Source organism: Molothrus ater, chromosome 1, assembly GCF_012460135.2.
Source record: "Molothrus ater isolate BHLD 08-10-18 breed brown headed cowbird chromosome 1, BPBGC_Mater_1.1, whole genome shotgun sequence".
In the NCBI taxonomy this organism is placed as follows: Eukaryota; Metazoa; Chordata; class Aves; order Passeriformes; family Icteridae; genus Molothrus; species Molothrus ater.
Window position 1 is genome coordinate 88,020,719 of NC_050478.2, and position 24,221 is coordinate 88,044,939.

At 39.5% G+C, this 24,221-nt stretch overlaps 1 protein-coding gene across 1 annotated transcript in view; it reads right to left on the minus strand.

Annotated features, from left to right (window-relative positions):
- MOCOS (molybdenum cofactor sulfurase) overlaps positions 1 to 24,221 on the minus strand; it is a 209,349-nt gene that overhangs the window by 115,272 nt on the left and 69,856 nt on the right. Inside the window, exon 4 of the mRNA XM_054517392.1 lies at positions 9,820 to 10,458. Within this exon, the coding sequence (XP_054373367.1) occupies positions 9,820 to 10,458 (639 nt within the window). The remainder of the gene's footprint in view (positions 1 to 9,819; positions 10,459 to 24,221) is intronic.

Consider the following 24,221-nt stretch of genomic DNA (forward strand, 5'->3'; position numbering starts at 1 on the left):
AGTTGTTTCAACTGAAAAATGACACAACTGTTGAAACCAAGAAGGTTCAAAATGCAGGGTTTGTGGAGCCAGACAACCTTGCTCCTGGGGTGTATGTCTCTGGAGAGGCATGCCCGGTCTGTCACAGGGTAGCACTTGCAAAAGCACCAGCTCATCATCAGACATAGCAAATTGATTGGTGTGGGGCTCACAGTCTTGGTTACTTTGCTCTGCCTGGGCACTGAGAGGGCTCTCATCCACATGTGGGAAGTTAAACCACATCTTCACAGCTGTGAGCATGCATGTGTATGAGTCTTGAATCCACATGTGGTCCCTATTCTGCAGTGTCCTATTCTGCAGGGCAAAGTCCACCCAGCTGGCAGAAAGACTGGGTGGCACGGCAGCCATGCACAGCAGGATCCTGCAGTTTGCACTCCTTTACTCATCAAAAGAGAAAATCTGGGAAACCACAGATTACAATGGCTTCTTGGAAGCCAATGATGTCAGCATCCATGCAGAAGACATGCCAGGAGCTTTGGCACATGCTGAAGGGAAAGGCCCTCATCCAAAGCTCATGACAGCTTCCAACAGGCCAACACCCCTCATTTGTGGGTCAGAGACGCATGAGGAGACAGAGACATTGAGCCGCATTTCTTGGATTTCCCCATCTGCTCCTAACATCCCAAGCCCTCCCCACCCTGCCTGAAGGAGCCCCCTCATGTGGATGGGTCAGTTCCCAGGGCAGATTTGCCTCTCCCCATGCAGAGCTGCCACCCTCGCAGCAGCAACCTCACATCACCATCTCTGGAGTTTGGAGCTGGCACCCTTACAGACACATTGCTTCAACTTTTCCTCCATTCTTGCCATGTCCATTCTGCTGGTTCTTGTTTCTACTAGCTCACACCTTTCTCCCGCCCACATTATCTCATGTTTTATAAAGTTGCAAAATTGAAAATATAAACACCTTGTCATAGTCATTTCCTGCTCTGATGACTTTCCTCCTTAGGAAGGAACATGGAAACATGCACACACACACACACACACACACACACACACACACAAAAACCATTCTTTCTTCCCTGTTCTCCTCAAAAACTAAGAAAAAAACTTAGGCTTTCCTGGGATAGGAGGGAAGATGTGAGAAGGATTACTTCCTGTTTGGGAGGTTCTGAAGAGGTCCAGGGACACGCTCTGTGCAGGACCAGACCTGTGGGCAGGCACATGCTGCTGCCCAGACCTGGTGCTTTCTGCACATCTCAGGCCTGCACCATGTAAAATAGACTGAACTCACTTCAAAGAAGCCAAAAAAGTTTCAGCAGCCAATTCAGAACAATTTCATTATCGCCTTGGAAAGTATTTAAGTGCACACACAGATGCCAGAGGATTCAGGGCACATTAAAACTAGGTTAAAATAATGTTAAATATCTAAATTGACCCCCTGATTCCAGTTACAGCTCTTCCATATGTCTGCCTTAGCTCATGCTTTTGTCTCTGAGACTTCAGGAGTCAAATAAAGAGCATTATACTAATTATATACTATGCCGTGGAGTATTTACAGCAATTCCTGTTACTAAGAACTGCCTGAGGTAAAGAGAGAGAGAAAAAGCTTTAATTCCTGCACTTTGAAGTAAATCAATCCCTTAACATTAATTAAATACAACTTGTATGTTGTAAATACTGTCTGGGTCAAAAAGCCAGTCTCACCCTTTTACATCTAGTATCACGACATTTCAAGTATACAGTACAAATGGGAAACAAAAAATGTGATTTTTTGTGCCAAATAAGTTATCATTATATATACTCACATATCAAACAGGCTAATTAATCACAAATGTAAAATCTACAAAGCATTATTAAAAGTATGCCATAAATTTATGAGCAGAAAACCAATTCTGTAAAGTCACAAAAGCTGGTGTTAGAAATTCACAAAGCCTTTTAGAGAAGTATTAGACAAAAGGTTTGATTCTAAATAGGAGCAGAAGAACTCCATAGGGTAAAACTGTTATGTCACCTTGTTAGCCACAATGACTTCAAAGATACATCCTGGTTCAAGCAAAATTTTCACTGAATTTGATCAAAGGCAAAATCAATTTCTGATATAAACCACAATTCCCTTCTTCCTTGCTATCATCTCAAAACCCTCTATATTTTAAGAAAAATGCATCTCACAATAAGCACCACATTTTTCTTTTTAAAAAATGAATGTGCTGTAGCTCTCTAGCAGTTTATAAGGTTTATTTCATAAATCAGTAATTTGGTTCTATTCATACAGTAGGATGGAGTTTCCCAACAATACAGATTGGTGCTTGCTGTGATTTACACGTGCCCCTCTGTAGTAGGCATGTGGCTACACTGGGCCCATGATTTCTACTGGCTTCCAAAGGCACTTGCAAAACAAAAGATGAAACATGGATAGTTGGATCAGCCTACTTCCAAGTAAGAGAATCTATGGTACAATTGCAAAATTCTTTGTATTTTTGGGGTTTATTCATTTCATTATGCTGAACATTTCTAAAAAGCATGCAAGATCCACTACTTCCCCTGCCTGAGGAAAACACCTCCTTCTGTATTTATTGCCATACTGTAGATTGCACCCTGGTATTTGGACACTCCAGGAGTGTGCAAATGAAGAGAGGTGGGGCTGGCTGCATAACAGAAGCACCTCTGCCAACTCTATTGCCTCTTCAAAGTTTTACCTATATTATTGCTTCTGTTTGGGTGATTATCCACTAATCCAAGTCAACAAACATGTTTTCAAGTGACTGGTTGTGCTCTACAAGCATTTATCAGGCACACTGCTTTCAGTTTATCCCAGATTCAGCAATTTAAGGTGAATCCCATGATGAATCAAGATCAAAAGTGATCCCCTCAGGATAGCATTTGGGTCGCTGATGTACAATTTTCAGTTTATTCTGACTATGCTGGGGAATGAAACAACTTCAGTATTGAAAAAAAATCACCCACAGGATTAGACTGCAAAATGATACACGGATGCCTTCTTAATGGTGGGACTTGGAGTAAAAAAAATGAGCAAAATTTCCCTTTGCATCAAATACTGAAGAATTTGGCTGGCTGCAGTGATGGCTGGCAGAAAAACATTGCAAATGTCAGCTGCCACCTTGGATGTCCCGAGAGGTAACAAAACAGACTGCATGAAGCTTGCCAGCAGATACTTAACACTTCAGCAGAGAAGGGAAAGAGTAACTGGTTAGTTGAACCTTCTTACAGCAACCCTTTTATTTTTCCACAGCTGTTGTCTTGAAAAACAGTTATAAAAGTTGTCAGAATTAATTTCTATCACTTAAATGAAAGGACTTTGCCTTTCAGACACAGGGAACAGCTGAGTCCTGTGCACTTCTTCTCAATGACCTCTGACCTCTCATCTCTGCAGGACAGGGTGGCACTGGGAGCAGAGAGGAAGGAAAAGACTTGTTCACTGTCTTGATCCCTGTTTAGGCTTACAAGTCCCTGTCAGGAGCTGCAACAGGTCTGCCAGGTGCAGAAGCCATTCTCATGGTGCAAACACCCATTAAAAATTAGATGAAGATCCCGTCACTTCCGAAGTACCTAATCTGAAATCCATCATTGCTATTTAAAAGGGTGCTTGTTCAGAAAATTCTCCCATAAGTGGCCCTGGAAATTCTCCCATAAGTGGCCTTGGAAATTCTCCCATAAGTGGCCCTGGTTGGAAATCTCTAAACATCACAAAAATGCAGAAGCAGCATAGCAAAATGCTTAAACAAAATGTGGTTTTGACAGGGTGATACTTCAGTCCACTTACCACAATAAAGTAATCATGGGCAGATGGCCAGAGTCCTCATGTGTGGAGCCAATGAGCATGTGCCAGACTACAAGGTGAGCTAGCACATAAAGACTGTGCTCTTCTCAGCACAGTCCAGGCCCTGGGTGATTTCTCAGCACTATGAAGAGCTTTGGTGGAATAAGCCAGCACCTGTCAGTATATTCTTTCTTTCTAGGCTGACAGAAATGATCATGCTAAAGAGATTGCTTCAGGCAGATCAGCTTTATTTGCCAAAGGATTCTCAAGCTGCTGCATACCCACCACCCAGCCTCAGGATTTTGTCTTAGCTCCAGCTCTTGAGACCCTAGTTTTCATCCCTAGCTTTCTGCCTCTATTTTCCATTCCTTGCTTCCTTCCCTTCTCCTCAGCACACACAAACCGCAAATGCGCCTGAGGACCCAAACCATGTCAGTATACACTGCATAAACACGCACAGAGTTGTCCCAGAGATCTCTAGCCACAGCATCAAGAATAAAGAAACCTGCTGTGGCTAAGTGCAATGCATAATAGACTCAAAAAGTGTGGGTGCTGCTTTGGGATTGTTAAATTATTCAAGCAGCAGAGGCAAGAGTCACTAAAACTTGTCAGGGACAAAGTTGTGTCATCTGGATTTCCAAAGTTTTGAAAATGCATTTGGAAATGAACAGCATACAACACCTAATGCTCTAGATATTTCACACTGCTAGACTAAGATGCAGATACCAATTTACAGATAACACAATAGCTCCTTTTCCCTTAGTCATAAATTCCAGGATGATCAGATTCTGAATAGCACTCCCAGATACAAAAGAAAAATAGGGCAGATGATGAATATTTTATCGCTGAATTCTTGCTATCCATAATCATATTATTTTATTATCTCATGCTGTGCAGAAAAAAAAAAAAAGGGAAATGAGGCTAGATTTGTGAATGATAATAGTAATTTGTCAAGCTGTTTGATACAAGGATGAAAATACAATAAACATGATTTTAAAAGTGGAGATGGGAAGATTGGCTACTGACATGAAATGGAAAAACATGGAAGTGATTTAAGGGTGTTAAAGAAATGTAAAAGAGACTGCGGTACATTAATTTACATAGCAGGAACAACAAAATAAAGTTCAAGGAACAGTAGCAAAAGCTGTATCTATTAAGAAAAATGGCAACCATTTTGACAGTCCTGGGAAGGAAAGATGGATAAAATGTATCCTCTTAACATGTTTCCACTTAAGTTTCACCTTGACTTCAAAAAAGCTATTTTCTTAGTACAGCGCTCTTGGATTATGTGTGAATGGGGAATACCTTCTGCTCGTGGCACTCAGACACATATATTCAAATCCTCTTTTCCAACGACATTTGCTAGAGTTCAGGTTTCCTTATGAATTACCACATGAAATGACATGTTTTATTGTATTCAAGCTGAATACTAATCACACACTGTAAAAAAGCATTTTTAAAAAAGAAGAAAATTAAAAATAAAACCTTTTGGAATTACAAAGACACGTCTGAAGAGACAATGCAGATGGAGCTTGGGACAAGTGCACAAAATCAATCACAGAAGCACACAGGCTGGAAAGGACCCTTGGGAATCTCAAATCCAACCTCCATAAAGCATGTCCAGCTGGAGCAGATCGCTCAGGGCTTTCGCCAGTTGGGTTTGGATGCCTACGAGGACAGAGGTTCCTTACTGCAATATGGCAGGGATAAAACCTGACTATAGCTGCTGTTGATGTGAGAAATAATGACCCAAGTGTTTCAGCCACTAGCAAAGAAATGGAAATGTGGCCCACAGATAAGGTAATCATATTAACTCTGGCTATGGTGACCTGGCATTTCATTTGAAGTGTAGTAGTTCTGTTCCTAACTGCTCTGCCTGTATTTCATTATTGGGAAAACACAAAAAAGCAAAACCCATAGCAGCTAAGAGAAAAAAAAAATAAAATGAAAAAGGTGATATAGCTTGAATCGCATTGACTGAGAATGTCAATGCAACATGTTGTTTTTACTCTTCAAGAAAGTTGTCCTCATTCCTGACCTACGTTTGAAAACATCAAACTTCCCCAGGCAGACCTTTAAGTCTTCACAGTTATGGACTGCATCAGTAATGCCCTAAACATGAACTTTTAAATATTGGCTTTTCAAATAACAACCAAAGGACCAGATGATGCCAAGTATAAATATTGACCTATGAACAATGACTTAGACTGTCTGCATGACACTTTGGTGTTTAATGGGAGCTAGTATCCAGCTGTCAGTTTTGATTATTTTAGTTTTAATCCCTCATACCAAAGATTACACATTGTGTACCCAGCCTTAGAAGTCAATTTCCTTTGTTTCTAACTCTTAGAAAAGATGGTTAAAGCAGGCCCTTCTTCTGAACTCAGTAAAAAAGCCCTTGAAACAGTGGGAGCCTCAGATACACGAAAGATTTATAATTAGTCAACTTTTGAAAACTCTTGAAAAAGATACAGAAATAGAGTACCCCTCCAGGCTCCCACACACCTTTCCCTTCCTAATTAAAGAAAGTATAAAAGCAGAACTGAGATCTAAAACACATTTCAGATGTTTTCATCTGCTATGCAATCTCAGGAGTCATGTATCAATTACCTCTAGAAAAGCTGCTTGGAAAGTAGAGCCTGCCCAGGTGAAATTACAGGGAGTTTTATCCTTGGCTCGCAGATGATGCAGGAGCACCCTGGGATCCCATGATTTCTATGCCCTGTTATCCTGAATTTCAGTGAGAGTTGTGCTTCAAAGCCTTTTTCGTTTGAAAAATCAGAAGCAGAGGTCTGAATGACAATGTTTCCCTGTTCTTTTTATTTCTATATTAATTTAACTGGACATTCACTGTACCAACATCCAATTCAGAAATAATGCATGGTCTCATCTAGCAAGAGCCAGGTGAATGCAGCCAGCCTCTGCATTTACCAGTCCAGAACCAGAACCCCTCAGCAGCATTCAGAGCACACCCTCAGAAGAGGTGCAAACACATGAAGCATCATTTTGCACACAGTGAAAGGTCAGATATTCACATCATGGAAGATGCAGGGCATTGTGCTTCTGAATACATATCTATAAACAACTGAAAGGAATGAAGAGCTTTTTTTACCACTTCCTCTTTTCACCTCTAGCCTTTCCCAAGGGCTATATTTTTATATGTATCTATTTATCAATATATATGTCATATTTGTTAGAATACTGTTGGATAAAGCCCTGGCAGGAAGAGTGAGGCAAGAGAGGTGGTTAAGATTCAAGGATCATCTATTCCAAACTTAGGAATGATGCATCTTAGTAAAGAGGAAGTCAGGCAAAAATGCCAGGAGGCCTGCATGGATAACAAGGAACCTCTGAACAAACCAAAACACAGAAAGGAAGCCTGCAGGGGGTGGAAGCAAAAACAGGTAACCTGGGAGGAATACAGAGGGGTTGTCTGAGCCGCTAGGCATCAGGCTAGGAAAGGTAGAGCCCTGAGAGAATTAAATTTTGACAGGGACATCAAAGGAAACAAGAAAAACTGTACATTAGTAGTAAAAGGAAGACTAGGGAAAATGTGGGCTCTCTCCAGAAAGGATCAGGACACCCAGTTACCCAGGATATGGAGAAGGCTTTTATTCAATGACTTTTTTGCCTCTGTCTTGACCAGCAAGTGCTGCAGCCACACTGCCCAAGTCACAGAACAAAAAGGCATGAAGTGGAAGAATGAGGAAAACTGTAGGAAAATAACAGATTTGAGACCATCCAAGGAACCTAAAGGTGACCAAGTCCATGACATCCAATGAGATGCATCTGTGGGTCCTGAAGGAACTGGTGGATGAAGTGGCTAAGCCACTTTCCATTGTATTTGAGAAGTCATGGCGATCAGGTGAAGTTCCCACTGACTGGAACCCCCATTTTTAAAAAGGGAGGAAAGGAATACCTGGGGAGCTACATATTGGTTAGTTTTACCTTGGTGCCCAGCCAGAACATGGAGCAATCACACTGGAAATTATGCTAAGGCCCATGTTAAATAAGAAAGTGATTTCAGATGGCCAACAGGGTTTCACCAAGGCCAACCATGTCCAACATATTTGGTGGCCTATTACGATGCACTGGTGTGTAAGGGACGAGCAAGTGACATCATCTGCCCGGACTTGTGGAAAGCACTTGACACTGTCTTGCATGACACTCATGCTCCTAAACTGAACAGGCATGGCTTTGACCACTCAGTGGATGAGTGGATGGGTTGGCTAGACAATGACATGCAAAGAGCTGCCACCAATAGCTCAATATCCAAGTGGAAATCAGTGACAGGAGTTGTTCCTCAGGGGTTGATATGGGGACTGGCACTGTTCCCCATCTTTGTCAGTGACGTAGGCAGTGGAATTTAGTGCAGCCTCAGCAAGTTTGCCAATGTCACCAAGGTGTGTGGTGCAGCTGACACAGTGGAGGGAAGGGATGCCAGAGGGCCCTTGGCAGGCTTGAGAGGTGGACCTGTGTCAATATCATAAATCTCAACAATGCCAGAAGGTCCTGCACATGGGTCAGGGCAATCTCAAACACAAATACAGTCTGGGTGGAGAGTGAACTGACATCAGCCCTGGGGAGAAGGACTTGGATGTGTTGACTGATGAGAAGCTCAACATGACCCAGCAATGAGTGTGCTGGCAGCCCAGAAAGCCAGCCATGTCCTGGGATTCATCCAAAGCAGTGTGGCAACAGGTTAAGGAGGGGATACTGCTCCTCTGCTCTGTTCTCATGAGACCCCCCGTGGAGTGCTGGATCCAGCTCTGAGGCACCCAACATAGGAAGGAAATGGATCTGTTTGAGTGAGTCCAGAAGAGGATCATGAAAATGCTCAGAGGACTGGAATACCTCTCTTACAAAGACAGGCTGAGAGAGCTGGGGCTGTTCAGCATGGAAAAGAGAAGGTTCAGGGAAAACCTTACAGCAGTCTCCCTTACCTGAAGGAGGCCTACAAGAGAACTGGAGAGAGACTTTTTACAAGGGTGTATACTGACAGGACAATGGGAAATTCAAACGGAAAGGGGGAAGGTTTAGATTAGATATGAGGAAGAATTTTTTTACTCTGACAGTAGTGAGGCAGTGGAAAAGGTTGCCCAGAGAAGTTCCTCAATGCCTCATCCCTGCAAGTGTTCAAGGCCAGGCTGGAGGGGCCTCTGAGTAATCTGGTCTAGTGGAAGGTGTCTGGGCCCACAGCAGGGGGCGTGGAACTAGACAATCTTTAAGGTCCCTTCCAACACAAACTGTTCTATGATCCTGTGATGAAACGCTGATCTCTAGCATTTCCTTTGTGCAGATGTGAGACAGGAAGACCCTTAACTGCAAGTTGTTGCTGACATGAAGGAGAGGGGCAGAGAGACCAAGCATCACTAAGAGTGGCATTTCAGTGTGTTCAGGAACTTAAGGTGAAGCTTACCTTATCACCCTGCATTTTCTTATGTGTGTATGTTTGACCTCCTTTAGGTGTTCTCTATTTTCTGTAGATCTTCAGAGCTACTTCAGAACCTCAGCCGAGGAATAAGAGCACTGCAAGTATTCATTGTAGGTAATGTATTTTACTAAACTTGTTATTCTGATAAAGTTTGTCTTGAAGGTAAAGCACTGCACATTTCCAGTGAAATACATAAAACTAACTTTGCAATTTCACTGAGGGTAGTTACACTGTATGATCAACCTTGCTCTGGCTGCTTTGGGTGAGGAGTTTCAAAAACAATCAAGTTTCTACTGAGGTACCTTAAATACAAATTAAAAAATGCATGGATTGACCTTTATGTCACTGAATGAAGCCTAAAATGTCACAGAATATTTTTAGCAGTTTTGGAAAACTCGATCAGGAAAGGAAGGTAGATATTTCAGATGATGTTTTTTAGCTAGGAAAAAAGAATAATAAGACAAACTGAGTCAGATGTGAGATACCTATCCCACTGCATAAAAAGAATATGCATCATAGCCCAGTGCATAGGCCAAGCCTGAGACATTTGTCTAATGCAAATGATACTGCAAAAATTATCAGAAAAAAATCAAAAGCAAAAAATTTGTTTTGTTAAACAAAGTCTTACCTTTCTGCTATGGATTTCCTGGGGAAATAAAAATCCTCTCCTGCGAGGTAGGCAGCTGCAGTTCCACCTCCGAAATAGGTTTTCCTCAAGAGGGGAGCAATCCTGTTGTTTACCAATAATGCACCTAAACCAGTTGGGAATCCAAAAATTTTATAGAATGAGATGGGGATAAAGTCAGCTTGGTGAACTCCCAGGTCTAATGGAGAAGTGCTCACAAACGAGGCTGCATCTAGTAGAACAAACCACTTCCCTGGTAGTTTGATGGGGCAGAGTCTTCCAGATTTTATGTCCTGTATCCATGAAAGGGGATATTTGGTACCAGAGAAATTGCTCTGAGCTGGGTAAGAGAATAGATGAGGTGTTGTGCAGTTTTGTTCTTCAGCTGGTAACCTGCTTTTTGCTACTAAAATTTCCTTTGGTTTTATTGGAACAGACAAGACATTCATTGAAGCAGTTATGCCCCTCATACCAACCACAGATGTGTGGCTGTCGGTTAGGTAACAAAATCGACTGCTGGGCTGCTTTGTGCCTTCAGGTATCCAAGGGAATGATTCTGCTATCAGTTTAAGTGCAGCTGTGCATCCAGATGTGAAAATGATGGTGTAATCCTCAGCAGTAGTGTGAAAGTATTGCAATATTCTGAAAAATAAAAAGAAAAATATCTATTTAATTTCTGATTTTTGTCTTTTTTTGCTGTGTGATATATTTTGGCATTCCTCACCATAAGTTCTACTCTGACATCAGATATGAATAGAAGTAGACAAGCTTTGCCAAACAGTACAATAAACTTCAACAAGGGTACCTGAATCATTCTGCCCACAAGAGACTCTTTACAGTGTTGAAGTGAACATGGCTGTGTTCTTAAGAAGCCAATTTGCCTGGCTCCAAATAGAATGGCCAGTCTGGTCCCTCAGTGGGATCAGAATCAAGCCTGCATAAAATTAAAATTACACTGTCCTTCAGAGAGACCAGTTTTATTTGCAAACTATGAGGGTTTTCAGTTTACAAAATATTTGGAGCAAACAGAATATGTTTCAGTTAAGATAATCTACTTAAATAGTGGACATCCAAATTAAGTGTCACAGTATTCAACAGGGAAACCCTAGCAAACAGCTCTGCTCCTTACTTGTGTTATTAACAATAGAAACAGAAGGGAGCAAGAAGCAGCCACACATTTCCATGGGCCTTATGCACATAAGGCTGTAATCTCTGTACTCCACAAAGGTAGCCCAAAGCAGAAGAAATCTGATGTTTTCCAATGAGCCAGACTATGAAAAGTAAACTGGTCTCTGGACGCATGTCTGTGCTACACATTCTTTGATGTCTTGACAGCACCTTGCTGGCTCTAAACTACCTTTTGTGACCACCATCTAACACAGATGTGGTACCCATGCTAGGCTGTGCATCTACTACAGCTTTGCAGTGTGCAAGATTAATATTTTCAGAGGTTGAAGAACAGCTTCAATTCAGTCACCTTTCTTACCTTTTTCACCTGATGGACTTTTTCTGAATTAACTTTATAAAACTCCTACTAATATAAACAGAAAATGTAACATACATCTGAGAGATATCAGCTTCAGTGAATAAATCACAGCAAAGAAAATTGAACCAGAGCGTACATGTTACTGCTCAGAAATGCTCTCCAAGCAGCTGGCATTTGATTGTTGAATTCCAAGATAAAGACCAGCATTTAGAATCTGTGAACTCTGGTTTCCAATGGATATCATTAAAAGTTTGCATGTTTTATACAACAGGATATTCCCTTGCTTGAACAGGCAGAAAATGAAGATTGAAGTGCATTTAGATATAAGTTGCACAAAAGATTATGTGACAAATTCAAGTTAAAAATCCTGAAACATAGGACAGTGGTGAAATTCTTAAAATTTTATTCATCTAGTCTGAAACACAAATGCTACAGGCAAAGGGTTTTAGAGCTGGGTGATAGGTGCAGCAGTCAAATATTAAACACTGGAAAATAAACAATTGCAATTCCTTTGATGATGTGCACTAAAAAAACTACCCTAAAAAGGCCTACTGAAATGATATTATGAATACTTTTCTCAGTTGAAGAAAACTCTTAAGGTACTGGGAAGTACAGGATGCAACAGATGGATTCATAGGCCCAAATGAGACTCAACTTTCTTCAGAACTTAAATTTTTGAAAACTGATGCAAATGGTAGGTATTTTATGTCTTCTGGAAATGAAGAAAAAGCTGCAACTCTTATGAAGAAGCAGGTCATGGATTTAGGCTTTAAACATTCCAAGAAACCATTTGAAAGAATTCATAAGAATCTTTCTGAAACACACTTGCCAGGGGATAGTTGCTGCAAGCATTCACAGGACATAATTTTTAAAGACCGTCTTCATAGAAACCAAATTTTCCATTACAGTTTAGAAACCCCATAAGGGCTGAAATAGGAACAATCACAGACTTTTTTTGTATCAGGTATTGAGGTGACAGCCTGCCTCATTCATTGCTGTGACCTGAATCACTCCCCTTTCCCCCTGCACAGAGCTGTGCAGCCTTTCCCTCCACCACCTGCTTTGCGGCCTGGAGCACATGCATGTCACATAGGACACCTGAAACCCTTAACCCAGGTGGCTCCAGGGTTAACACTCAGAATCATGCCCTGAATTTCAGTCCTGATATTATTCTGCCTTTATTCTTCCTTCCTTACATTTACATAGATACAGAAAAAGTGGAAAGCAGAAAGAGTCCTAATTTTGTCTTCAGGGACAGAGAAGGAAAGCATTATACCTCTGTTTCTAGGGGAAAGGAATGGTGGGAAGTGGATTAGAAAGGAGGTTGGATCTTTGTCCTTATGGGCATAGTTTTTTATATATTGTATGATGTGGCTTATTTTGGTATGCTCTACAGTCATACAGGATAGATTTTGGAATCATCACACTGATATAAACAAAACTGCAAAAAGGTTGTGCAATTCGAAGAAAAATCAACAACAAAGTATATAACTTGGTCTATTTTTACCTCTGTGAGCTGTAGGACAAGTTATGTACTCACATGTATGTGTACACACAGAATACATTTTGAGCTAAAAAACTTGGTGATAGGAGCAAATTCTTAATATGCAACATCTTTTCATAAGAGTCAGCTAACAAGAGCAACAACAAAAAGCAAGCTGAAGGCTATTACAAGTCTGCTCCTCTTTTACTCTCAAAATTTCTCTGTTCTCCCCACTTAGCATCTTTGTGCCACACAGGCTCAATGCAAGGTGAGACATACTGGGTAAAAAGCAAAATTTTGCATAAGAATAGCACCTGGAGTTCTCCACTGGAATTGTACTTGCTTACCACAGTACTTAATTTGACCAAAAAACTATAAATGAGTATAGCTGGAATGCAACAATGGTGGAATGGGATTTAATAATGGGATGCTGTCATCCAACCATGAAAATCAGAGCCAGTGAGTACTTTTATTAAACATTTTCAGAATTCTACAAAACAATAAATACTATTTTGGATTGTTTAGGCTCACAAATAGTGACAGCTCTATGTTTAATTCATAAATGAGTGAGACAAAGCTCATTGGTATTTTAACTATATTTAGTTTTAGTTCATTCAAATTCAGAAATAGCAGAACAGTTCTGAAATAAAATCTCTGACACAACACTGTTGTATTATCTATTCAGTTCAATACCAAAAATTGACTTTCACATGAAAAAAATCAAGCTTTATGGTTAATTTTCAGAAGTCTCCAAATAAATTAGAGGCTTTTTTTTTTAACCTATTTCAGTTCCTAGAGTTAGAGAAACAACCAACTTCTATTCCTAATTTACTTAGATAGGAAATAGATTCTTTGGTGAATCAAATTAGCTACTTATTGAATTTTGAGTCTCCGAATGCCTTATAAAATTGCTATTACTCCAGTATTTGCAAAAGAGGTGGAATTTTTCAGGTCAGACTTACATTTTGATTGAACTATTTCTAACCTTGAAAAGAAAAATAAATAAATAAAGCAATAGCAATGAGTTCAGGGAATTTTCTTCTCCAGAATGACTTCTGACATGCAGACCAGAAAAGCTGCAAGAACCTCAGAATAAGGTTTATAAAATGAATACTACAAACTCTTGAACTAGAGCAGCACTGCCATGATAAAATCAGAGTACTCAGGGATAGAAAACTGCAATATGTCTCAATGACTTCTGCAGCCCACAGTCCTACATCCTCTGTTTTGACATGGATATTGGGAAGCACTGGCTATTACACACAAAATTCCTAATGCTGCCTGTCTTTGTGCAAGACATTCCCCATTACAGTGAAATGCACTACACCTTTATTACACTCCAGAAAGATTTATAGCCATATATAAGGTCGCCGTTGGCAGCAGGACTAAAGACTTGCAGTGGAAAACTGATAACTTGATCAACTACAGCTGACAGCTGCAAAGAGCAGTAGCAATTTATAGTATTACAAATTCCCACTTTTCAAAGGACTCTTTGGAAGAAACGACTAAGAGGGTAATTGTTTCATGAAACCTATGGATACCACTGTGCCATCACTTGTGAGAGGGCAGAAAGGCTGAGGAACCAGTCCCTTGCTGCCAAGCTGGCAAGGTGAGGGAGGAAGCTGCAAGCTCCATCTTTGCTGGATATTGAAGGCCCACCATGAGCAGCCACCTCTTCTCCTTGTCTTCTTAACGTCCCCAGGAGAACAGATTGTGACATAGATCATGCAACCTGTCCAGAAAGAAGGCACTGAAAATGCCCTCAACTTGACCACACTTCCCTCTGTGTGTTTGTATTCTGAGACCTCTCTGTTAGCTGGTGTACAACCATTTTTAAAAGTTGCCAGGAGAGTTTTGTATCTTTATGACAACAGCTGAGCCAAAATGCCTTTCCACTTCAAAGCAAACACTGGCAAAGTCAATTTTCAACCCAACCAAGCCTGCTGTCTCATTTTATATGCTTAATACACACAAAATTAGTAATGAGTTTTATACTTAAATATTTCTATAATCAAGTAATATATTTAGATGGAATAGCCACATTATCTAACTTATCTAATCCAAAAGCCCAAACTAATAGTTTGATTAGAACTATCCCTCCACAGTGACACTGGCAGCTCTGCCAAAGGTAAAGGATACTATTTGTTCAGCTACCTTAGGGACACAGTGACACTCAAAGTTAGATGGAAGAGATGCTCTCCAAAGCTGCTGCCTGGCTGCCCTTCCCTCATGCAAGAAGCCCCACATTCCTCCTTGCCATCAGCTCTTTGTAGCTTGCAGCAGATTAGCAGCAAACAAACTTATTCCCATACTTCAGCATTTCCATTACAGACTCTCAAAATTCAGCTCATTGACATGGCTTTTCTTCCATGCTGCTAGGCTTAAAATACTTCTAAAATATGTTATACATCAATTTGTCTCTATACAAATGTACCTTTTGAAAACAGCTGTAAAAGCTGAAAAGCAACTTATATTGTTAGGTTTTCTTCCCTCCACACTTTAATTCCAATTGATACAAACATTTCTATCTCTAGTTAGCAATATCAAAATATATTCAAGGAATTTGTGGTTTATATGCTTCATATTTGTATTCACAATTTTATTTAGATTGTAGGAGTTTTCATAAATATGAGTACAATGATTCTCTAGTCAGTAGCTGATCTATATTAAAAAACCCTCAAAAATTTACAAATGACAATTTTAACAGGAGATTCAGACTCAAAGACAGAAGCATAGTTACCTATTCAAGTTTAGGTAGCACTTCATAAAGGAAACTTTTCAGCTGCACATTTACATCTAATTTTTTTTTTTTTATTTTAGCATTTTTTCAGTGTCATGCTACCCAGATTCACAAATCCAGTTTGGACTTGTATTGGGAGATGCTTACCTTGGGCCTTAGATATATCATCATACTGTCTTCTGCTTTACGGAAACTCTGAAAAAATGTAACATGCTATTGTTTAATGAATAGGTTTCGTAAGAATTAAATTTAAAAATTACTTCAGAGTCAGAAAATATTTTTCTGTAATTTTTTTTTTAATTTAAATTCTGTAACTGGCATTTTAAGCCTTTCTGCACAGAAGTGCAAGTCAAAGTAGACAGTGGCTGAATGTACATTTCTGGGTAAGAGTATTTTAACATTCCCCATTTATTAATAAAGAGTCAGATGCAGCTAGCAAAGCATTCAATGGAAAAACTCCCATCAGCTTTTGTGAGAGCTCCTAAGGTACTCTTGTAAACTTCTTGTAAATTTGTAAACTTCTGTGTCTGTTACAGGCACTTTTAGGCTTAACCCCTGCTTTCGGGCTTAACTTCACATGCAGCAGCAGTTCTGTATGTATTTTCCTCTCTACATATACTGAGAAAAAAGGAAAAGAATATGTGGCTAACCTCATTCAAGCCAGCACAGAAGGATACCACAGAAAATGTTCCAGTTTACATAGGAATGTTCCAGTTTACAAATAAAGAAGGCAGGCTTTCCGGGTAGGAAATATTTTATATCTTATTTCATAAAGACAAGGTCTAAATCCAGTATGTCACAGCACCAAGTTATATTCTTATTGTCAATTCTGAATTCAAATAAAAGCAAACTGAAATCTATGAATTTTTTAAAGAATCAAATATATTCAAGCAAGAAAAAATTGATCTAGCCTGTCTCCCTTCAGCAAAACATAACTTAATGGAAAAAAGCCCTTGTAAATGTTTAGGTTTGGGTTTTTTTGTTTGGTTTGTTTGTTTGTTTATTTTTTCTTACAGCAATGTTTTAATCAGAAATCTATACCATATAATCTGCAACCTGGGCAGCTAATCCAGTGGAGATCCACCAAATTGAAGGATTTCCCCATGCATTAATACCAGCACAAGAAAGAGCAGTGGGATAGATAATCTTTGAGTTCTCCCTCAAAGTTTCCTCAGTCAGTACCCTTTTCTGTTTCAGTTTTCTTTCTCATACTGACAGTGCACAAATTTAGATTTTTCAGAGTACATGCTAACTGTGAAATAGCTGCACACTGCCTTGTTTATCCTCAGTAGTTATACACATAAACTTTTTTCTGACCATTTTACTTGAAAGGCACTCATTCTGAACTCAGCTTCTTATTACTGCTTGCAGAAGAGTGATTAGGATCCTACCCATTGACATGACTGTTGTTTATTTGCTCCCTGGAGAAAAAAAAAATTATTAGATGGAATGCACCTCATAAGTTTCACTTGGCATGGGCAGGTGATGGAAAAAACTGCCCCTTCTATTGGAAAGCATTACTTTCTGTAGGCATTCACACTCAGCCATCTGAATTGAAGCATTATAATCCCTTACACTTATTCCCCTGTCCAGTTCACTGGAGACACACAGGAAATACCCGTTTGCTTACAAAGGGTCAGTCCTCACCAAACAAATCCCCTCTCCAGCTGCACCAAGCTGGCAGCTCAGCAGAATGCCTGGAGTCTCCCTCACACAACACTTTTAGAAGAGCAGGGGCTCTTTAGTGGCCACAAAACATCTTCCTGCAGGAAAAGATGCTTTGATGAACAAAGCCTGTGAGAAGCACACACCCTGACTGAGAGGTGTTGACCCTCATTACTCATTTCAAAGTGCACATCCAGAAGGTGGTCAGTGTCACAGCCTGGCACCCTGGCAGAGCAAACTACAAATAAGGGTGGTATTATGACTCTGCATGTAATCAAAAGAGCAAAGCAGTCAGAAGGACTCATGAAACCCACAAAATCCAATGCTGCAGGCGCCTTGTTGGTACAGATTGTTCTAACACTCAACTGTATCCCCTCTCACTGACAGAAATCTCTAATGCCTGTAACTTTCTAAATGTGGCAGAAACCCCTTGGTTACTGTTTTCTTTGAAATGAACTGTTATTTTTCTGTGTAGAGAGGGAAGATCAATATCTACATGATTTTAAAACCACTTTGTGGATATTTTTTTCTGAGTAAGACCAGCCAGATCTGTTTACTTTAGTACTTGAACAAGTGCCAAAGATTTGTAAAAACACCCATGAAAACCTAGTATTTCATTAATTACAACACAAATGACTGAAAATTTAACCATGGGTTCTTTAAAGGAAAATTCACCACCTGGTATTCAAGTAACCAGGAAAGAAATGTAAAAAATAACCCATATTTTAGCAACCATTTACGGAGGACTAGCCATAAACACCAAACAGGTCATGAAAAAGCATTTCAAACTGTATTTGCACAAACTAATTGCCCAATAGAAAAAATACAAATTAAAATGAATCAGTTTTTAAATCATTCATGTCTTAGAATTCAAGCTATTTCTGCAGGAAATCTTAGGAGTCACTAGGAGGAAGCAAAGTTAAAAACAAACACAGGAATGTTTTGTGCATGGACTAGCAAATCACCGCAGCTGGTGGTCTAGGCAACTCCACCACGAGATGTTTTCAATACAGTATTTTCTTCGTAAGTTACACAAAACACCTGTAAAAAAAACCACTGTATTTTCTTTTTACCTAGCACAGACCATAACTTTTATATTTAGGCATCCCCTGAACAGAAACAAACACAACAAAATTTGCTTCAATGGTGAACATTCAAGACAGCACAATACCAGCCAGAGGTGCATTTCTACCATGAATATGTGCAATATCCTATTCACAGGCTACAGGAACAAATTAAAGGATGTGCATATGGAAATTCATATCACCGTAAGACATCTACACTGTGGAGACCAGAGCAAATCCCTCTTCAGAGCCACCCAAAGACCACAGGCTCTGCATCAAGAAGCTCCTCTGACCTAAGCTAGAGGTCTGCCTTAGGCTAAGGTGCCTCACCCTGGACATTTCCAAATCCTTCCACTGCATGCCAAAGGCATCAAAATGCCTTGTGCACCATACACAGCTATGCTCACCCAGCTTAAACTCAGCATCTTTTGAGTGCAAACCTCCCTCCTCCAAATCTTACTTAGTAAGTTCTGATCTCTGACCTTTCCACATGTTCTGAGCTCCTGCTGGGAGACTCAGTGTGGCAGTGTTGAATTAATGCTGTTAGTGCCTGCAAGCATCACTGCCACAAGGCCTGCCTACCTGCCCCAGAGATATTTGCTGGTAACTGGTCAGAAGTTAATGCACATTTTCTTTTCTGATTCTTGGAAATTGGACATAACACTTGGCTACTTTCAGCAGAATAACAAATAAAAATTTGTAAAGGTTGTTTCAGAAAAAAAACCAAAAACACTTAGGTGTTCTGATAGTTCCACACTCTCAAGTTTTTACAGTGGCTAACCTTTTAAGTAACATCAGATAAGAAATTAAATATTCTTCACTGTGCTGAAAAAACTTTATAAGCTAGCCTTTTTTTCCCCTTAAATAACATACCATTGTTTCTAGTCTTTTTTAAACATTATTCTTTGTTTAACTTTCATTTAGTGGAATTTGTTTCCAGATCAGATTTGGCCTTTAAACTGTGTACATCTGTGATCTCTTCAGACATGGTGGTTTGTTTTTTCTTCTGTAGTAGTTTTGTAGCCATTTAAAAAACTACAGCAATTTTTTCCTGAAACAGCATGTCACATATCCCAGACACTCTGACACTGGCCAATCTTTTTTTCCTGTAGGTGCCAGAGAATGGACATGTGACAATGAGTCCATGACCGGTTTACAAAATGGATTTGCTGTCAAGTAAGCTTGACTTACTTGCACCTTGCTGGATATTTTAGACTGTAAGCCATGAGTAAGGCAGCATAGCTGCAAAAGCATAACCCAGCAGCTCTCACACCCTCCAGCAACAGTTTGGCTTATTCTGTGGGGTGTGAGTCAAGCACAGGCATATGTTCACTGAGTCTGCCATTACTTATTTAGCCTTTTTGGGCTGGCATTGCCTGGGACTAAGGTAGGTTTGAAAGGCAGGAGAAGAGCAGGTGGGTAGACAAGCCTGTGCATCTCCCACGTATTAGAGTTTCTCTACACCTGCTCCAAGCAAGTCCATCCCTGAGCCTTCCTGAGTGCCAGGGATCTAAGCACAACACTTCTGAAAAGGTGTGTGGGTCCCCAGCACTCCAACATCTTCCACCATTCTTCATTCTTCCACCATTCTTCCATCAGAAGGTTGAGGAGTCAATCACTCTGACTTGTGGTTATCAGAAAATGGATACACTTGAGTCTGTAGCTTGTGAAGAGTATAGCTGCCGACCTCCCTGGTAGGATGAGCCACTTGGAAGACATCTTCCCAATGCTGAGGTCTATTTGATGGTTTCTGCTCCAATTCCTGCTCTGAAACCTGGCCTTGATCCTAATCTTGAAACATACCTATCAACTACAAATAAAGTATGATCACATCAGAGATCACACATGCATTGACAATTCTTAAATATTAATATGTTTCTCTGGAGTAATTGCAAAACACAAGGCGAAAGGAAACAAAGACAAAATGCTTTCATGTCAAAACGAGTCAACTACATAAAATGTATCCATAGTGGTGATGAAATACTCTGATTCCAAATTCCAGAAGCTCAGAAACTAACTGTTTCCAGTATAAACTCTTGGAACCACCTCTACAATGTGTTGTCACAGTATGATTGATGGTCTGACTACAAAAAAGTCATCGGACCCCCTGCCAGAGCTTTCTTGCTCAAAAGGAAAAAAGAATTATGAAGAAAGGATAAATTTTTGCATTTCATAAAAGGCCTGTAGAGTGAGTTCACATTTACTTGAAAAATGTGGCCCAGAACTTTGGAGGTACTCAGGTGCTAAAGAGGGAATTACATGATTTTGTAAATCTGGGTCTCAGTTACTATGGTGACAGGGACTATGGGAAATGCTCACAAATATATAGACCTTATTTCATCAAGGGTACTTTTTCAAGTACTGTGCTTTTGTCTGGAAATTACTTTAGATGAAGATGGTAATCTGAAATCACCTCAGTCTGCTTTCAAATTCAGAGGACTTACATATATCTATTCATGTATTCAACATGTATTTTACTATCCAACAGTATTTTACTTTACATGGCATAGGTATCCCACCAAATTTGGACTTATCCTCAACAGCAGTCTGTACTTCACCTTGCTGTGGGGGAAAAGCCACAAGTGAAGCCTGGAAGACAGCTGGCCACCATTTATTTGCCATTTTTTTTTCATATGATGTGATGTCCCAGTTCAGCAGTGTAGCTCTGATTCTGCTTCCTAGTAAGAGCATTGAAGCATTTTACACAAAGCTGCAGAAACTTCCTCAAGGGCAGTGACAATAATATGAAGAGAACAGCCAGTAAGTCTCGGCACATGAACTCCTGAAACCTGCAAGGTTCATACTTTGGTAAAACACAGGACTATCTGATTGCTTGTGAGTTAGAAATAACACAGCATCACAAATTCTTAGTGAAACCATCTTGGTGACTATAATTACAGAAATACTCAAGAGTGAAAGGCTTTTCTGCTTGTTTGATGCATGCTGTTCCCACATTCTGGTGTTGGCTCAGACAGCCCCAAGATTTCCCAGAAACTAGGAATGGATGTTTTTTCATATGGGAAACATCCTTTCTGCCTGTCAAGGCTCTCTTCATTCACCTTAAATCCTGACAATTGAGCTTCCAGTGCTCTTGGCAATTGACAGAGAAACTGTTTGACACATGATGGATGCAACAAGGCATAAATGGCTGTTGAGGGATAGCCTTAAAACAAAGTTGGTGGCAATCGACAACAGCAGGGAAAAAGGAACAATAAAAACATTTTAAGGAGCTCACAAGTGACATTTTTAGAATCATAAAATAAAGGCAGCTGACAGGAAACTTAAAACCCATAGGATTACAAAACATCCATATAAAAGCCATCGCTTTATTAATTGAAGACAAAATATGAATAAAACTCAGGAACCAGATCCTGAATATGTGAGAGAGAGCTAAGAGAAGTATTTTGTGACTTGCTGCAATCCTTCCCATCTTTTCTTAGAATCATTCTGTTCAAATCAAAATGGATGTGACAATTATAACCTGAATCTAATGTTGTTTGAAGTGTCCCATTAGCTAATCCTGATATAAATTTAAGACACTACTGATTGGAAAACTCACACCAGAAGATGCATATGAAATAACCCTTCCTTTTTGAAAACCTGAAGAAATAGGAGGTGACTAAAAACATGTACTAACAGCCACAATTTCATATAATCCTTTGACATTTCAATCTCATCTAGTAGATATTCTAGGCAAAAAATTTGAGTCAGAAAATGTAGTGGCTGCTCTGAATTTCTCTTTTTGTCCCTATCTAGCCTCTAGGAAGTAGAAACCTGACTCAGGAGATGAGGAAATCCAGATGTGAGATGGTTGATTCATATATGAAAATACACACCTATGTTGACTATATTCTGGGAAACATTCTGAAAGCAAATTCATCACTGAATTACAATCTAAATTGTAATTTAGGGCAAATTACAAGAAGGAGTAACACTTAGGAACATATTTATGGCATTCCAAGTGTGCCACCCTGCATAGCAAAGCCACAAAAAAAAAAAAACCAAAAAAAAAAAAAACCCCAAAAAAACCAAAACCCGAAAATAACCCAACCAAAGAAACAAAAACAAACAAATTAAAAAAACGGGTTAGGGAAAAATCCTCAAAATGAGCAAAGGACTATGCACATGTGTCAGATATTACACAAGACAGCACACCATTGTGAGCTGAAACAAAATACTCAGCATCTTATGGGAAAAGAGCCACAGATCACACCCTCAAAACAGTGATTATGTTGACTTTTCAAGTTCAAGTTTCTTTTTGGTTTTTTTTTTCATAACAAAAGCAGAAAGAAACCAACAACTTAGTATGGAAAAACCTCAGCATGACTTCTTTTAAATGCTATTTTAAATGGGATGATTAACAGTTTAAAACATTTGCAACATTTTCTCTTTCCTATTCCAGGTATCAGTGACCTTAAAAAAGCCCCAAAATAAAGTAACGTGTGGCAGCTGACAACTGAAATCTGCACTGTAGCCTTTCACCACTTGAGTTGACACCATGTATTGAAATAGAAAAGCAGGAACTCCCATTCTTCTTGAATACATGCAGATACACTGAAATTGCCTCATTCAAACTTGGATAATTTTACAGTACTGTCCATGTCCATGCACTGACAAAAGATTTGTTCCTCACTACATGATTTCCTAGTTTTGTTGTTCAGGGAAGGGGTTAATTAGTCTCATTTTCATTGGTAAATATGTGGTCATTTTAACAGAACTAATGGTTGTGACAACACTGATGCAATTCCTGTCAATGTATGCATGTGTAGGGCCACGTGTGTTGTTACATGCTCAGAGTTGCATAAAAGGAAGCCCTCTACCCTTGATTACATTTCAAGGTAAACTATGGTCTAGAATTATTGCTACCGGGATCCAAAAGTTCTGAAAGTGTATTCAAGCTAAAACAAAAGCCTGGGTACATTCATGTATTATCTTATATAGTGATGAAACCCTTTTGGGAAAAATGTAATTAAGTGAATAAATCTTTCACTAGACATAGATTTAACCTATAACCCTCTTGCATTAGGGAATATAGGCATTCTATAAATTCACCAAAATTGGAAAGCTTTATTAATGGCTGGAAAAAATACATTCCACAACAAATAGAAATTGCAACAGCCTCTGTGTTACCCTGCACAACCACATTACCGTAAATTAGTTCTTGTGAAAGAGATCTCTTCTCAAATACAAACCAGAGGGGATGTGAGCAGTAAGATCTGATCAGAGTTATAGAGATCTACTAAAGCTGTCCACCACAGCCCTCAGCTCAAATTCCAACAGGATCAAGTAACATTTCATATGTTTGAAGCAGGGGAACAGAATTACAAGTTGTTTACTAAGTTCATTCAGTTAAAATCTACTCTCTTTCTGGTCTGTACTTTTAAACTCTACCTATCATAATTTCAATACCATTTTGGAAGATTTGTCACACTTTTGATGCTTTGAAATTAGCTTTGGTAACATCTAATATCAGGAGGAGCAGAATGAAAAGTGAATATATTTGATGAATATTTATTCAAAGTTCTAAGGACATTCATGGTGTGTATGTCTGTGCCCTTTGTACATTGCTTTCTGCAAACATTCCAGCAAATGTACAGCAAGCATAAATGATTACAAAATGTTCTAGGAAGGTAAATACTAAACTTGTAATTGTACATTAGAACTCTGATTCTAAGAGCTGTGTTCAAAAGGCCAAAGGCAGAAGCTTACACACAGGCTGTATCTCATTAAAAGGTTCAAATTTTGAATTAAAAGACCTCAAAATTAATTTCTGGCAAGCAACAAGGTTGTCAGCAAATTATGTCATGAGTAACAAACCATGCTGAAGAACAGTCTTATTTTTATGGACAATTTCCAGAGTAAGGGATATGAAATTCCCAACACAGAATAAATAATTATGTTCTTTGCCCAGCTCATGGTCATCAGCTCACTAGGAATTTGTCCAGAAATAGTATCAAAAGGCAACCT